This window comes from Terrapene carolina, unplaced genomic scaffold, assembly GCF_002925995.2.
Source record: "Terrapene carolina triunguis isolate 2854851 unplaced genomic scaffold, T_m_triunguis-2.0 Scaffold89, whole genome shotgun sequence".
Classification (NCBI taxonomy): domain Eukaryota; kingdom Metazoa; phylum Chordata; order Testudines; family Emydidae; genus Terrapene; species Terrapene triunguis.
In genome coordinates this window covers 24,028,331-24,045,884 of record NW_020664440.1, presented here as the reverse complement: position 1 = coordinate 24,045,884, position 17,554 = coordinate 24,028,331, and the positions used below count along the sequence as shown (strand labels likewise).

The following is a 17,554-nucleotide window of genomic DNA, read 5'->3' as shown; positions in this document are numbered from 1 at the left end:
ATACTATCTTTTTTCTTTTTTACAGTGCAAATATTTGTAATCAAAAGTAATATAAAGTGAGCACTGCACACTTTGTATTGTGTGTTGTAATTGAAATAAATATATTTGAAAATGTAGAAAAACATCCAAAAATATTTAATAAATTTCTATTGGTATTCTATTGTTTAACAATGCGATTAAAACTGTGATTAATCATGATTAATTTTTTTGAGTTTATCACGCGAGTTAACTGCAATCAATTGACAGCCCTAAGTGGAAGCAAAGAATAGTTTATTTGACTGAAAATGCAGAGTAAATTTAGATAGGCGTAAAACACTTAACCAAGTTAAAATTTTGACTAAGGTGTTGTGGTTAACCCTTTTGGATGTAAGAGCTTGCAAAAAAATCTCATTGTCATTTACTTGATTTCTCCATGCTGATGGCCCACATTATTCAATATGAAACACATTAACAAATGTGGACAGCATTAGTATATTTCATAGATTAAAAAGTATGTGTTCTATATTTATTTTAGTAAAGGCTGTTATCCTTCCAGCCCTCCTGGACTCTAAGCAGTCCCTTTGTTCTCCCCTTGTTAGCAAGGATCACTGCACACCATCACTAGATGGTGGCATAAAAAAAAAAAAAAAAAAAAATCTCCATTGCCCCTTAATAGCAGAAGTTGCTGCACTCCACAGGGTAGCAGCATAGGGGAAGCCCATGTTTGCCCTGTGCTGTGCTTCCGAGTACTAGGAATCCTAATTAACCAAGCTGTCAGTAGTTAATCCACCTCCCAAGAGGCAATCTAGGTTGAAGGAAAAATTCTTCCATCAACCCAGCGCTGTCTAGCATAGGGGCTAGGTTGATATATGTCTCTCAGGGTGTGGATTTTTCACACCCCGAGTGATGTAACTATGCCAATATAAGTTTTCAGTGTAGACCAGCCCTTTGTCACCTGACACTGTTGCTTAGCTTGACTTCCCCTGGAGGAGGAGATAAGTGTAGCACAGGTGCTTCCCCTTAAAGGGCCAGCTAACCATGTGTCATCTTGGCTAATTAAAAGTAACCTATCAGAACTATCCTGTGTAATAGTCTTCTCTTAAAACTGAACTGAAGGTCTTCTGTTACACATCGCTTTCCTGGCAAGTTGTTGCTCCCACTCTTTTCTGATAAAATAAATTCTTAAGTAAAGAACTCTCCACTTCCTGGGACTTCTCTACACAGAGTTGCGCCACTTTACAGCTTTAACTATGTTAGTATAGCTGTAGTTCCCCTTGTGCAGACACAGTTATATTGGTATAAAAGATGTTTTATAACACTATGACAGCATCCTCACTAATGGGTTGTACCAGTATAATTATCTCAGTTTAAAAAAACCCCATAGCCCTACCAAAAATAGTTATACTACTACTAAAAATCTATGTAGAACAGCCCTAGATTGCCATATCAGTTAGGCTAATTTGTTCATTTTTATTTGCATTGCAGAAATGGCTGAAGGCCCCAATCAGAATCAGGGACCCAGTTGTGCTAGGGACTGTAAAATTATGAAGGAAGGGACATGTTTACATGCTTACAATCCAAATAAGTAAAACACAGGGTGGGGAACAGTAATACATAATTTTTACAGCCAACATTTAAAAGCAAACTTTGACTGATATATTTGTCTCCATGTTATTTTAAATCAATGTGGTCTAGTACAGTGGTTCTCAACCTGTGGTCCAGGGACTGCGTGTAAGGGGTTTGCAAAGGACTTAGACTGAAAACTGACTGAACAGAATTCAACTATATATACACACAGACAATAGTTTTCCAAAGGGGTCTGCAAATGAAAAAGGATTGAGAACCACTGGTCTAGTAAATTTAGCACACAGCCAGGAATTCTTGAGTTTAATCCAGGCTCTACCATTTCTCATTTTGTAGATTTGGACAAGTCAAACTTCTCTGTCTCACTTTCCCTATAAAATTGGGGATAAGGCTTACTTACCTCATACTGGCGTTATTCAAGGTAAATTCATGTTTGTGATGTGTTTTGAAAACAATGAGCACTATAGCCAGATTCAGCAAAGCACTGAAGCATGAGCTCAACTTAAGCTTTCATCCAGTTATTTCTGAATATCTCTACTTTTATAACTATTATGAGCATGTAAGTTCTCCTCCTCCGGGGGGGGGGCGAGGGAACCTTCTTTTGTGGTCAGAGGTGGTAGTGACAATGTTCGGGAGTCTTGAATTCCTATTACGGTAGCACCTCAGAGTTGCAAACTAACCAGTCAACCACGCACCTCATTTGGAACCAGAAGCACACAATCAGGCAATAGCAGAGACTAGACCAAAAAAAAAAGGGGAGGATACACAGTACTGCACTCTGTTAAACAGACTACTAAAAATAAAGGGAAAGTTTAAAAAAAAATTGACAAGGTAAGGAAACTTTCTATGCTCGTTTCATTTAAATTAAGATGGTTAAAAGCAGCATTTTTCTTCTGTATAGTAAAGTTTCAAAGCTGTATACTATTAAGTCAATGTTCAGTTGTAACCTTTTGAAAGTACCATAACATTTTGTTCAGAGTTATAAACATTTCAGCGTTTCAAACAACCTCCATCCCAAGGTGTTCATAACTCTCAGGTTCTTCTGTACTTGAACTAGGACAGTATATACCTATCTCAGCTATTGTTTCAGGTTGCATGCAGATTCAGGAAGAGAACTTTATATACTCTTCATGTTTGAAAGGTTGCCCTCACAGAACAGTTCCCTGGCCATCGTGAACAGTGCCTTGCTGTGCTATAAATAGTTTTCTAAATGATGCAACAAGCCCTGATCTACATAAAGCTTTCCCATGTTTTGAAGAAGAGTATATAGACATCATCAGTTATGGCTGAAGTTTGTTATAATATGGTTTGGATGGCCAAAGCATAGAGTTGACTCTGAAATTAGATGCACTAGTGTGTACTCCAGTGGAGCTCTATGCCACTGCATGGATTTATGCTAGTGCATGCAATGGCAGGTTTGTGGCCCATATTACTTTATACAAATCTGTTGTACGCTGGGTCTCTACAGGAATTGAAACTCTTTCTTTTGTTTTTAAACTGATAACATTTTTTTCTCACTCACATTGAATGTCTAACCTGTATAAATTGTGCTGGTACAGGAAAAAAAACAAAAAAAAAAAAACAGGGAAAATTTTGTGAAAATTTCTACCAATTTCCCTCCCAACGCTCTGAAAATTTTTCCATCAACATTATGAAATTAGAAAATTTTTGTCCAGCCCTGGATACATGACCCACTTCAGCCAGAACCAAAATATAAATATTGCTTAGGTATGCTAAATACTGTTGAAAGCCCTGTGTAGATTCAGCCATAGTGGGCTCCTTGGATAATAAGCAATCAAAACAATTAAAAACCAAAACAGTTTAATGTAATTTATTTGAAATGCTTCCATAAAAGTTTAAGGCCATTATACACAAATATTTCATCAACACATACATTCTCTCTTCTTTTCCATAAGTCAGTACTTTACATGCTTTTTGCTAACACTTTGGCCAACAGTTGTCATACCAAAAGTTCATAGCCTAATATATTTTCTATTTTTTCCCCCCATCAATAACATGTTCCCTTGTCCTATTCTTCTTCACTGGCATGCTCAAACATTCTACTCTAAAAATGAAGCAGTTTAAATAAATTACAAGCCTGCAATAGAAAAACTTCACAATGTTTTAAAAACTATAAATACAGAAATATGGTCTACAGGGTAAAACTGACAACAGTATTTTTTTTTAAAAGTAATATACCTTGTTTTTATATTGATTATCTTGCCACACTGATTCCTTTAATGCACTTCATGACATATGTACAAGGTAAGTGACATTTTATTTACTGCTTTCTTTCTGTAAACTTTATAAACACACATGAAACAAACATTTTTGGCAATAATTTAGCAGTTTTACTACTTGTGCTGGTGTGCGTCTATTTTGCACAGGTCATCCTGAATTTTTATAATATCAAGGATCATGTCAATTAGTAAGGACACAAATTTTGCAGCCTACTTTACCTTTCAGTAGATTGGCATTATTTCCTGCACTGAGAAATAAAAGATGAACCACGGATTCCTAAAATAGTCAGGCTGTTGCACAGTGTTTTAGACTGCATCTTAAATTGGCTGATCTGCCTCTCATCATAATGAGTCAGGCCAATAATAGACTTAATTAAATCAGCCACCAGAAAACACAGCAGTGGTTCCAATTACAGCATAAGGTTTAGATGCAGCAAAATTTAAAAAAAATTGACAAAAATATAAAGGATGCGATATTTCCTAAAGGAAAAATCAATTCCCTTTTTTATTTAAACTTTCTCTACTGTCTTCTAAGGGGTGTTTGTACAGCACCATTGATACAAGATTGTGTCTCAGTCTTAAAAAACAACTATATGTTATTGTAAACAGAGTCATCTACGCAAAATCTTGGGATGTTTTAACTTTAGTTTAGTGGTAACAGTAAGTCAGGTCAATGGAGTGCAAAATGCTGGAGGGCCTATTCAATGATCTAATGCTTTTTTAGATTCTTCCTGTCTTAGTCAGGATAATACAGAGTTATACATGGCACTGTAAGCAAACTATCAACTTTTTATTTACACATTCCCAACATTTAATTTGAAGATTCAGTGTTAGCAGTAGACTTCTCTTTCAATTGATTTTAGTATTATGTGCGCCAATAAGTAAACCACGGCCACTACACTGACCCTTCTAATTGACCAGCTTACTATGTTGGTTTGCTGGATCTTCATACAGTGCTTCATACTTTCTAAAATTAATCCCTAAGTGTCACTGTTAACATGGCCTACTCTTTACATTTCCTGTTGATTTACCACCACAATAGCTAACTTACCTTATTCCAAGATGTTATTTTTGTAGACATTTGCCTTTCTGAAAATTTTGAATGCCATTCCTAATTAAACGCAGACTTCGATACCCCTTTTAAGATCCACTACAAAGTTTGTCTTTAGGTGCCACGTTAGAGGTCAAACACTGTAAAAAGCATGGAGAGACTCTTAAGTAATATACATATAAACAGTAGTTTAGACAGAGGAGATGCATGAGGGAGGTCTGCGGGGTCCAGTGCCTCCCCACCCCCCCGATTTCTACCAGGGTTTATATGCCCTGCCCTGAACCCTGCTGAATACCACCAGAACCTTTAAATTGTGCCCCCCTACTATCAACAGTTATGCATCATCTCTGAGTTTAGAGATTCTTTCTACCAGCAGGACAATGAAAATAACTGGTCAAGTACCACTTTCATCCACCCAGATGTTTATGGAAATATCACAGGATAGGACTTGTAACAGATTCCAGCTTACATAGATTGGCAGTTACAGTACTACACTCAAAGGTACAAGTACAAGAAAGATTGTGTTGACATTGTCACAAAAAAGTGTTAAAAGTGCTTTTCCAAACTGCTCCATTTATGGAATGCAAATACTGTACAGGTAAGACATAGGTTTACTTCCATGAACTGTAAGTTTCAGTCAAATGTTGGTTTCTATCGGTTTGTCATTCTCACAAGAGTTTATCTGTTCCATGCGTTCACAATCAATGCTGACTTCACTAGTGTCCATACTACAGTCTGACTCATTGTCTGATTGGTCCATTTGCTCAAGCCTGCTTTCTCCCTGTGGTTCCCTACTCCCATTTGGGGATATTAGGAAATGTCCTTCTGAATCCAGTGTTCCAGCCTCTCCGTCACACACAACTGTTTCTTTGGCCTGTCGGATACAGTTAAGCCACTGTTGTTTGTTGAAGGAGTCATTGGCTTGCAGTGAGTGGGACTGGCTTTGTGATCCACTTTTGAAGCTGATTCTAAAGAAGTTTTTAACTGAAAAACAAAATATGTCCATTGATTGCTTTGGGTGTCTGCATTTTTAATAAGTGAGTACATTAAAATACTAAAACACTCAATCAAGTTCTTAGGTTTACTGGGTTGTTTCCCCAGGGCTAAGTTAGAAACCCATAGAATAAATAGGAGCAGAGAGAAAACCCAAGGACCTTGTGTCACTCCTACCTCTGTAGGGCAGTGGGGCAACCCCAGATACTACTGGAGTTGCTAAAAATTTAATGCTTGCTAGGTTAATTAGTTTAGAGTTCAGCCAATATAGTGATGCTATACATGCATAAAACCAACCACGAATGCCTAAACTGGCTGATTTCTATGCCAGTTTACCGTTTCAAGCTTGGAACCTTAAGCAGCTCAGAGTTGATGCTACCCCCAGAGCCCTATGGAGCCTCTCTGGCTATAACAGCCCTGCAGAGTTGTGAAATTTCACTTTTGCTCCCTACAGAGCAGCCAGGACTACTTTTTCCTGTGGCAGGTTGGGCTCCCTCTTACTTGTAACCCACAACATAAATCAGTCACAAAAAAATTTCAAAATTATTTCTCAGAAAAGGTTAAAAGATGGTTTGTAAAAACCTGGTTAATTCATAGGCATTGAATCGACAAACACTTAACATGCTTAACTTTAAGAATATGAGTAGTCCAGTTGACTATAAAAGGATGACTCAGATGCTTAACATTAAGCACATGCATAAGTATTTGCAGGATCACAGCCTTAACTGTGGAGTAGCAGCCAATGCCTCCATAACAAGATGAAGAATCACAATAGATAAATCTTGTCATAAGGTTTCTAAATAAGCTACAAAATTTCAAAATATACTCTGGGGAAACTGTTTATAAATTCTTGTTTTGCTACTACATTCTACTCCCTTTTCCACTTCCCAGCGCAGTAAAGGGGTGTGTGTGTGTTGTTGTTGTTTTGGGGGGGGGGGGGAGAGAGAATCACATTATTGATATGATGGATTTTTAAAATAGACATTTAGAGTCTTGCATAACAACAGTTTGAAAGAAAGGTCAAATTTTGTACCTAAGGTGTTATTTTAAATGAAGGGAGATTTCAAAGATGCATGTATTTCCTATGAACTAATGATAAAGTATTCAAATCAAAAGTGTATTCATACTTCTCTCATTGTTGCTAAATGCACCACGTATGGATCCACCCAGTCGCACCTCTCCATCCTGCAAATCTTCCAGAACAAGATCCTTTACTGGGATGGGCTGCCGGTATAGTTGGTAGCAGAGTTGTTCATTATGGGTAATAGCTCGGGTAATCACCAGCACTTCTTGGAACAAGAAGACATGCAGTTTCTGTTAAAAAGCATAAAAAGAAAATAAAATCATTATTCCTTTTAAAAAGTCACTAAACAAAGTTTATTTTAACTGTAATATACATCTGTGTTCTTTTAACAATATATATTCGCTTTTAGTTCCCCTTGCTTAGACATAAATAAATAAACAAACGTAAATTTGTTCACCACATCATCAGTGGGACTCTCTTCCCTCCCTCCCCTTATAATACTGTTGGTGGCTTAATATAGTATAAATATTCATACCCACATGTAACTTATGTAAACTAAGGAGAAAACAAAAAATGCTTTTCTATCCCCATATCCAATGTGTTTAGCCAGTGATCCTAGAACATCTTGCACAACATGGGCCTTATTCATAACAGAAATGAAATGTTATGTTTGAGGTTCCACAACTTTCTCAGTTGCAGAGATGAGTTCACATGAATCTGTCTACCCACACGTGGAAATCACACCTCTCAGCTGCTGTGTAGAAATACCAATCAGTATTTCACTGAGATACTGTGGCCAGGTACACTACAAAGTTAGGTTCACGTATGCCGCATTAGGTCAAGTTAATAATGTATGTGTCTATACCTCCAAGTCCCTTCCGCCGACCTAAAGGCTTGTATAGTCGACTTCTGTACTCCACCTCCACAAGAGGCGTACCACTTCAGTCGACATCCATGCATGAATATGGGGATAGTTTAGACACTGTGCTGTGTAATTTGAATGAATTGGCCTCCAGGAGGTGTCCCACAGTGCTCCGCTGTGACCTCTCTGGAGAGCACTTTCAACTCCACTTCACTTCAGCCAGGTACACAGGAAACAGCCACTCCCATTAAAGCCCTGGGAACTTTTGAATTCTCATTTCCTCTTTGATCGGTGTGGAGAGCTCGTCAGCACATCTGACCATGGATGCTCCAGGCTGCAAATGTGCTCCAGTATGGAGCACACAGGAGGTAGTGGATCTTATTGCTGTGTGGGGAGAAGAGTCCGTGCAGGCAAAGCTGCAAATCATCAGAAGAAACGCTAACATCTATACCAAAATTGCACAGGTTATGGGGGAGAAGGGCTACACCAGGACAAACAGCAGTTCTGCATGAAAATAAAGGAGCTTCGGTAAGCGTACCAGAAGACAAGGGAGGCGAACAGTCGCTCTGGTTCTGAGCCACAGACATGCCACTTCTATGAGGAGTGCAATTCTAGGCGGTGATCTCACCACTACCCCAAAACGCTCCGCGGATACCTCCCAGGAGCCCCGGGCAACAACGAGGACATAGTTGAGAGGAGGAGGAGAATGCAAGGCAGGCAAGTGGGGGATCCATTCTCCCCAACAGCCAAGAACTTTTTTTTAAACTCTGGAGCCCATCCCCTCACAGGACCAATTGTCGGCGGAGCGTGATGCCAGGGAAGTCACCTCTGGTGAGTACACATTTTCAATCAAACTGTAGGAGTTACATGCTATTATTTGTAATGTTGAATCTGAATAAAAAAATTGGGATAGTGGTTATCAGTGGCCACTCCAGCTACACAGAGGGTGCTCACAGAAAAAGACTGTTTATGTGCTCAGGATGGCCTGAGAATCCTCCAGGGAGATCTCTAGGAAGCTTTCATGGAGGTACTCTGCAATTCTTTGCAAAAGGTTTCTGGGAAGGGCTGCCTTATTTCGTCCACCACAGTAGGACACTTTCCCATGCCACTCCAGTATTAAATCTTCTGGCATCATTGTGGCGCGCAGCATAGGACCAGGTCTGTGCCCAGACACTTGCAGCATCTGCTCCCTTTCCACCTCTGTTACCCTCAGGAGAGTGATATCGCATATGGTCAACTAGGGGAAACGGGGGAAGTTTTAAATGCTAGCCCTTAAACCGCAAGCAAGTCAATAAATAATCCACCCCGTTTGGTGAATTCTGGGTCACACAACCACACTTTCCCGAGTGTGCCCTGGTTGTGGTTGGAGGGGATCACCCCATATTGCAGCCAGCATTTAAAGCGGAGGGCAACACTTCCTGATAGTCTCCCTTCCACCCCAACCTGGTGCCACTTTTATAACAAACAAACTATTTGTGGGGCTTTATGCTGGTGCCTGTCCTCAAGCACCATCCACATTGCTATGGGTTGGAACCATTGATCTGAAGGATGTCTTAACAAAAGCTGCAGCACAAGACCTATTGACCATGCCTTGTTGCCTTACTCACCATGGCTGTAGCAGCAAACCGATTCTTGCAGTAGCCAGCGTTCTGCTTACGTTGTGGCTTGCATGGAAATGCATTGAGGGGTGTTTCTTTTATAAAAAGATTTAATCTTGCACCAGAAACAATGTATGCACTGTCAATGCTACCCTTGTGCTTTGTATTCTTTGCAGCTGAAACCTTGTCCATAGGCGCATCCTCCATACAGGGACAGAGACTTTCCCAGATTAGAAGGTGGAAAAAGACGACTCGGGAGGACATGCTCAAGAGTTAATGCGCGTCTCCGAGAGTGACAAGACGAAGCTCAGCGCATGGAGGATTGCACTGTCAGAGAGCCTGCACAATGACTGTAAGGACATGACAGCATGCAGAGAGCAAAAGCGTGACACGCAGGACGAGATGGTGCAGATTATGAGGGGGCAAATGAACCTGCTACCATCGTCGCCAAGTTCAACATCCTTCTCTCCCAGAAGTTCTAGGATGGGGGGGGGGGCGGGGAAAGAGTCGGGTATCCCTTGCGCTCAACTCCAGAGGAGGGTACAAGGACCAGAAGACGCCCATTCCCCCACACCTTTGATTGTTACTGCAGTGCAACTGTAAGCAAGCTGTCCTTGTCATCATCCCCTCCGCCCCCATATTATCAGCCCCTTAGCCTCAGGTTATCTTACTTTTCTTTACTGTCTCTCAGTGTTTGTGAGCATAATAAAAATTAATGGATTGAGGAGAAAAGACTATTCATTCAGCACACTGGTTAGTGGGGATGTAGTTTACAGGGGAGTACATGCAATGAAGGGGACAACTTGGTAGGGAACAACACACAAGAATCACATTACTGTGGGGCATTGATTAAATTAGTTTTCAAAACCTCACAGAGACTCAGTGCACCTCAATGTGCTCTTCTTATTGTCCTGGTGTCTGGCTGCTCAAAATTGGCTGCCAGGTGATCTGCCTCAACCTCCCAGCCCACCAGAAACTTTTTTCCCTTTGTTTCACAGATATTACAGAGCACACACCATGCAACAACAAGAATGGGGATATTGCTTTCACTGTAACCTAGTAAGCAAACTATGCCACTCCATACCGTCCAGGCTGCTTGTGTACAGCTTCATGAGCCATGGAAGCAAGGGGTAGGCTGGGTCTCCCAGGATCACGATTGGCACTTCAACATCACCAACAGTTATTTTGCGGTCTGGAAAGAAAGTTCCTGCTTGCAGCTTTCTGAACAGACCGGAGTTCCTAAAGATGCGCACATCATGCACCTTTCCCGACCATTCCACGTTGATGTCGGTGAAACGGCCCCTGTGATCCACCAGCGCTTGCAACACTATTGCGAAGTACCCCTTTCGGTTTATGTACTATTTGGCAAGGTGGTCTGGTGCCAAGATAGGGATATACATTCCGTCTATCGCCCCATCGCAGCTAGGGAATCCCATCGTGGCAACTTGGATCACAGCAGACCCCACAGTAGATTTACCCACTCCAAATTGATTCCCCACTGACCGGTAGCGGTCTGGTGTTGCAAGCTTCCAAAGAGCTATTGCCACTCGCTTCTCAACCGTCAGAGCAGCTCTCATTTTAGTATTGCTGCACATCAGGGCTGCGGAAAGCTCTTTGTGCCGTCCCATGAAAGAGGCCTTACGCATTTGAAAGTTCTGCAGCCACTGCTCATCATCCCATAGCTGCATAACTACGCGGTCCCACCAGTCAGTGCTTGTTTCCCGGGCCCAGAAGCAGCGCTCCACCATGTCAAGGTGATGCATGACTCTCACCAGCATCTGTGAATTGTTCCACTCCATGGCTTTCAGCAGGGCTGCTTGCGTGGCATCACATTGTTCTGCGCAGCAGCTCCTGCTTCGGCTGAGCAAATACTGCAGGATCAGGCATGAGGTGTTTGTAATGCTCACAAAAACAGTGTACAGCTGAGCAGGGTCGATGCTTGCCGTGCTATGGCGTCTGCACGGATAACCCAGGCTTAAGGTGCCAAAAAGGCTTGGTTTGTTTGCCACTGATTTCAGGGAGGGAGGGAGGTAAGTGCATCATGGGAGGCTAATACCATGTTCCCATAACCACCCGCGCAAATGTTTTTTATCCCACGAGGCATTGCAAGCCCAACCCAACCCAACATTCCACTCAGCTCCATGCACTCAACTACCCACAGTGCAGCGCTCTGCTAGTAAGGATGTGCTCTGCCAACACAATGAGAATAGTGGGGACATGCAGAATCGACTTGCTTAAATCAGAGGCTCAATGTCAACTTAAATAAAATTGATCTAATTTTGTAGTGGAGACATACCCTTCACTGTCAAGGTTTTCCTTTTACTGACAGTGAACAATTTCTCTGATTCTTAAATTGACCTGGCTCTGTCTACATATAGAAACTCTGTACAGTTTTCTTGCTATTCTTATTTCTTTTCTATCTTCCAAGCATATATCCTGATCCTGCAAACACTTAAGCACATGCATAACTTTACGCCCATGAGTAGTCCCTTTGACTTCAAGATGGCTACTCAAGGGCATACAATTACACGCTTGCTTAAGTGCTTGCAGGGTTGGAGTCAAAGCACTTTTTGTTTGGTCCCTTGTTCTGCTGTTATGTTAGCATTTGCATCCACAGTTAATGTGTTGAAAAGCTTATCTTTTTCCTTTTGAGATGTGCCAGTTGCAAAAGCTGGGAAGGCTTACTTGACCATGAATGTGTTTTGCAAATACCCTCTTTTCACACGAATTAATATAGGGTAGATAGGAAATCTGTCTGGGACTAAGTCTCAGGCACTGATGAGCACAGTTGTGTGTGTTAAGAAAGGTGATTATTTTCTAATTTTTTGGCAAACCATTCCAATTTATATAGTTTAAAAAATACTAAAATAGCTTATTTGTTTTGAAATTTGGCCACTTAAAATCTGTTCTTCATTCTTTGTATTATGGTTTCAGTATGTGATACTAACAACATTTATTTTATCTTAGAAACAATGAAGTGGTCAATTTTGAGACCCTTCTAAGTTCCAAGTCCTGTTTCAACCGGTCTGTCTGGTCTGATTTCCATAGGTACCAAGCACGCATAGGTCTGACTGAATACAAAAGTAACTACAAGAGCCCATCACCATTTAAATGAGTTTCATATTTATGAAAAAGTCAATAAGCTGTATGAGGGGAGGACAACACACTAATTTTCACTTTTAGGTGCTAAACAACAAACATTAAGTAATGAATGGCTCGATATGATTCTTATGATTTGAAGTATCTTTGAGACCCCATCTGGGAAGTGCTGTTTTATAACCTCTCCCTTTTCTTTTGGTATGGCTCCTGTGTTGAAGGCACCAAGAAACAAGCAGGCTGCTGGGGCCAGACGTGCTTCCTAGACGCCAATGGAGCATAAAGGCCTAAAGATCTTGGTGAGTCCTTCAGGCCATGAAGTTTTGTGTCCATCTGCTCTGAGAACAGAGGAGTCTTCGAAGGGGAGGTCTTGGATAGACTGTTGGACTTTGTGAGGAAGGCCGGAGGACAGGAGCCAAGAATAATGCCTCCTGGTGACAGCGGAGGCCATTGTCCTAGCTGCCGAGTTGGCAGCGTCCAGAGCCACCTGGAGAGAGGTCCTGGCCACATTCTGACCCTCCTCCAAGAGGGCAACATATTCCTGCCTTGAATCTTGGGGGCAGGGAGTCTTTAAATTTAGTCAAGGAGTCCCACCGATTAAAGTCTTATCTGCCCAGCAGAGCTTGCTGGTTGGAGATACGTACTTGAAGGCTACCTGTGAAATAAACCTCTCTTCTGTAATGGTCTAGTCTCTTGGTGTGTTTTTACTTAGGAGTAGCACTCGACTGGTCCTCCTTGTCCCTTTTGTTTGCTGCAGATACCACCAGTGACTCTCTGTGTGTGTGCACGCGCGAGTACAGGTATTCGAACCTACTTGCTGGCACATAATACTTCTCGGCCCTCTGAGGTGGGGGGCAGAGAAGAAGTTTGCCACAGGGCCTTGAGAGGTCCCATCACCACCTCATTCATGGGCTAGGCCACCTCTGAGGGAGCTGCTGCAGCCAGGATATCAATAAGGCTGTGTGATGTCTCTGAGCTCCTCAATTTCCAGACCCAGGTACACAGCGACCTGCTTCAGAAGGTCCTGATGAGCCCTGCAGTCATCCTGCAGAAACAGGCTACAGGGTCCTGTGACAACCTCATCTGGAGAGGAGAAGGTGGAGCTCCTTCCTCCGCCTCAACTACATCCGCTGGAGCCATTTCCTGGACATCGGTACCCGATCTGGCGTCCGGTGCTGAGTGGGAAGGAGTGGTAGCCCTTCTCTCAGAAACCACTGAGTAGGAGTGATAGGAGGGAGAACCCCGTACCTGGGGAAATCCCCAGGGGTTCCAATAAGGCCACTGCATTGACTAGTGACCTGCTGGCCAGGTGCTGGCAGGGAGACCGGCACCAAAGTCCAGTGGCACAAACTGTGTACCGTTGGTAGGCTTTAGGTGGCACGTCAGATTCAGACTCAGAAGAGGAGTCTTCTCTCAAAAACCACAGCAGAGCAGATACCAGGATCAGGGAAGACTTGTCCCTAGAGGGTGCCGGGGGGCCAGGAAGGAGCCCGACGCTCCTTGTTCCATCCTGCTTCCAGGTAGGGGAGCTGGTAGGTGTCCTATTGGAGTTGGAGGGACTGGCAGAGAAAGAAGGTCCCAAACTGCTTGGAAAGCCTCTGGGGTCGATGGAACCATGAGACCGCTGGTGGAGGGTCCCACACCGGACTCAGTGCTCTAGGCAGAGTCGGTGGTGCCATCACGGGTCCAGGAGAGGAAGAGTAGCCCAGCACTGGTCTCATTGTGCTGCCTTCCCTTGTCTCTCTTCTGCATCGGCGAGCACCCTCTCTTGGGGTGCTGCTTTTTGTGCTCCTTTCTCAGCACCAGAGATGGTGAATGGTACCAGGGGAGCGCTTTGCTCTGAGAAAGTACTCTTTGCCAAATTGGAGTGGCTTGGCTCTAAGATTGGTCTCAGAGTGGCTTCCATGAGGATACCCTTCAGCCTAATGTCTATGTTCTTTTTAGTGTGGGGTCTAAAGTCTCGACAGATCTGGCACTTGTCCCTCATGTGAGTTTCCCCCATGCACTTTAAGCAGCTGGAGTGCAAGTTATTCCCGGGCATAGGTTTGCCATAAGGTACAAGGCTTGAAGCCCAGGGACCAGGGCATGCCTGGCTCTTGGGATGAAGAAGTCCCTTGACAATAGGAACTATTTACGCTAACAATAATTAAAAAAAAACAATGTACACTAAACTATGATAACTACCAATGAAGATAAGAGTCCATTAAACACTGGGAACAAAGCCTTGCCGGAGGAAGAAGGGTTGTTCCAGCAACTGTCACAGGTGATAAGAAGGAACTGAGAGGATGCATGGCCAACAGCACCCCTTATGCCAGTGCATAGGCGTGCAGCTCCAGAGGGTGCTAGAACTGGCCCAACTGATACCACTGAGGAAAAATCTCTAGCAACGGCGCACGCAGCGCACAAACACCTAACATAGAATGGACATGAGCAAGCACTCGAAGAACAACAAACTACGTGTTTAGTTAAACAGTTGCTATAACATAAACCAGTTTGCACTAGTTAAACACATTTTTAGGCTCAAACAAATTAACTTACTGAAATGTGCTGAGCGTGGGATTCATGCCTCCTGGCTTTCTGTGTGGGTTCTATCAAGGATGAGTAGCTTTACAATCTAGCAATGATACCACTAGAGTTGAGCTGGTTGAGACCTCTAATCAGTCTCTTGTCCCATCTGACCCTATCCCAGCTCCAGCTCACCCAATCCATTCTGTGGGTTGTACTACATGGCTATGAGGCTCCAGCAAAAGGCCTCCTGACTTGGTGTTGGGGAGCTTGCACTAGTGAGCCTCATCCTGAAGCAGACTTTCCACTAAGCTCTCTGGGGCAGGGATTGGCTTTATTTGTCTATAGTGTCTAGCACAATGGGGTTCTGATCCCTTATTGACATTACTTGGTGCTACCATAAGAAAACTGCCACCATGGGGGAGCTTATAGCAGGTATTCTTTTGGCTTCCTGGGGAATGAAGAAGACCCCATAGATATACACAGTGGGACATTTAATTTTCATTATCATTTGTCACCAATGAACATGTCAGGTGTTAACCAGTCAAAAGAATATACATAAGCAGTAAAGTAACGCAGCTTGTACTAATGTGGCATTCTGTGACAGATCATAAGAACAGAAGACAGGTAGGTTTATAAGATAAAGCTGGTCCTTTCTGCTTCATTTTAACACCCTTTCATTAATTGCTGTTCCTGCCACACACACACAGTCTTTTACCTCTTCGATAGGTCAGTTAAACTTACATAATGACACCCCACTGAATTTCAACAGTTCTAATAAATGACTGGCGATATATTGACTTGAACAACATTAATTTTTGGCATTTTTGAACTACCAGCCAAGGACTTGCATATGAAGACTTTAATTGTAGATGTAAATACATGAGGGTGAATTATGACCCCGAAAGCAGAATCTAGTACATAATTATACGATTATAACCTGCATATTTTAGACTACCAGTCAAATGCATGCACATAAAGACAGATTAATCTAAATTCAAGGCAGAATTCATACACACACCAATTTAGCCATATTTATAGGTGCCATATACTCCGGGAGAGACACATACACTGTATAATTTTTCCTGTGCATGCATTTGGCGGTAACCTAAAATGTGCATGTTGTATGGTTAATATTTATCAAGTCAGTATATTTTCAGTTGCACATGTTTATTTATTAGATTTACAGGTTTCTTTCTATGACAATCAATGTAAAAAGGCTTCTGCAGAGACACAAACTAAACCATGTTACTTGTGACAGATTAAAGTGACTGTGTCTCTTACTGGTTATAAAGTCATGGTAAAAAGCTGTAGTTTAGACAGAGCCTCAGAGCTAATGCTTCCTCTGTTACATGTTAACTCACTACTGTGGGTTGCATTTCAGAAACATACATCTAGTATTCAGTCAAGAAGAGCTAGATTTAAGCAGTTTATAATGCAATGCATGGAAATTAATTAATTCACGTTTAGCATGTTAAATTCATAATTTGCATATGACCATTAAAGACTAAAGCTATTTGCAAGCTGATTAAAAACACCACACTAATACTTGAAATGTAATTAAAATAGTTGAGTCCTATTTTGGCATTATTTCAAAGATACAAGCAAAAAGTTTCACAAAACTTCACCAATCTTTCTTCCTAGTTCAAGAGACTTAAGCAAACTTGGTTTAAATATCTGGCTACTAAGCAGAGCCCTGCAAATCCACGGATATCCATGGACGGACCATTTTTGCAGCTCGCAGCTCAGATGTGAATACAAATTTTGTATCCGTGCAGGGCTCTGCAACACAGACTCACCCAAATGGACTGGCTGTCACCCAGCCCTCAAACTCCAGCTTGGCTCTCTGAATCATGCAGCAGAGAGCTGCAATATGTGGCATTAGCCCGCTGGCATTTTGGGAGTTGTAATCTCCAAATTGCTTGGATGGAGAAGGTAAACTACAACTCCCAGAAAGGAACGTGACCATGTGCTCCTGCGTAGTGAGCCAAGTGCTGTGTGCACTAGAGCTGCCGCGGCTGCGTAGGGATGTCTGAGCCCCTGGCTGGGAAGGCAGTGCAGCACGTGAGGGTTCAGGATTGTAGCCTCCCTGCCTGGAGTGGGGAATGGGATACAGGGGGCAGGAGGTCTCTGGGGAGAAGTGGGTGCTGTTAGGGGATGGGGGTTTGGCACAGCCCTGAATCACTGGTGCACAGTGACCTGTGGAGGTGTTAGTAGAGCCCTGCAAATCCACGGATATCCACATCCGTGGACAATTTTTGCAGATCAGACTATCCACGCAGGGCTCTAGTAAGTACTGCATATCTTTTCTACAGTAAGTATAAAAAGGTATCTGCAATTTCCCCTTTCTTTTAAAGGAAAGCAGTTATCTCCAGCCAATCAAGTGGCAATTCTCCCATAGCCTTCCTAGTGCAAAACACAAATGGTCCACATGAGCTGGGACCACCATTTCATATTTCCACATCTAGGGCTTGATCCTTCTCTCATTAACTTTAGTGACAGTGGGATCAAGTCTAACCTCTCTTATAAATAGATGTAGCTGTAGCAGTCCAGAAGATGAGTGAGCCATTTCCTAGGGATTTAAATACAGTGTGACACTGTGGAACTCACCCGTGTTCCTAA

General features: G+C 42.4%; 1 protein-coding gene across 2 annotated transcripts in view; it reads right to left on the bottom strand.

The window, feature by feature from the left end:
* Positions 1–3,378: 3,378 nt before the first annotated feature.
* Positions 3,379–17,554, bottom strand: part of ARHGEF3 (Rho guanine nucleotide exchange factor 3) — a 63,112-nt gene continuing 48,936 nt past the window's right edge. Inside the window, exons 9-10 of one of the 2 annotated variants that reach the window (XM_026650375.2) lie at positions 6,975–7,161; positions 3,379–5,838 (exon numbers count right to left, since the gene is read on the bottom strand). In XM_026650375.2, coding sequence (XP_026506160.1) covers positions 5,492–5,838; positions 6,975–7,161 — 534 coding nt within the window. In that variant the 3' untranslated portion in view covers positions 3,379–5,491. The remainder of the gene's footprint in view (positions 5,839–6,974; positions 7,162–17,554) is intronic. The other variant, XM_029911189.1, reaches the window with a different exon arrangement.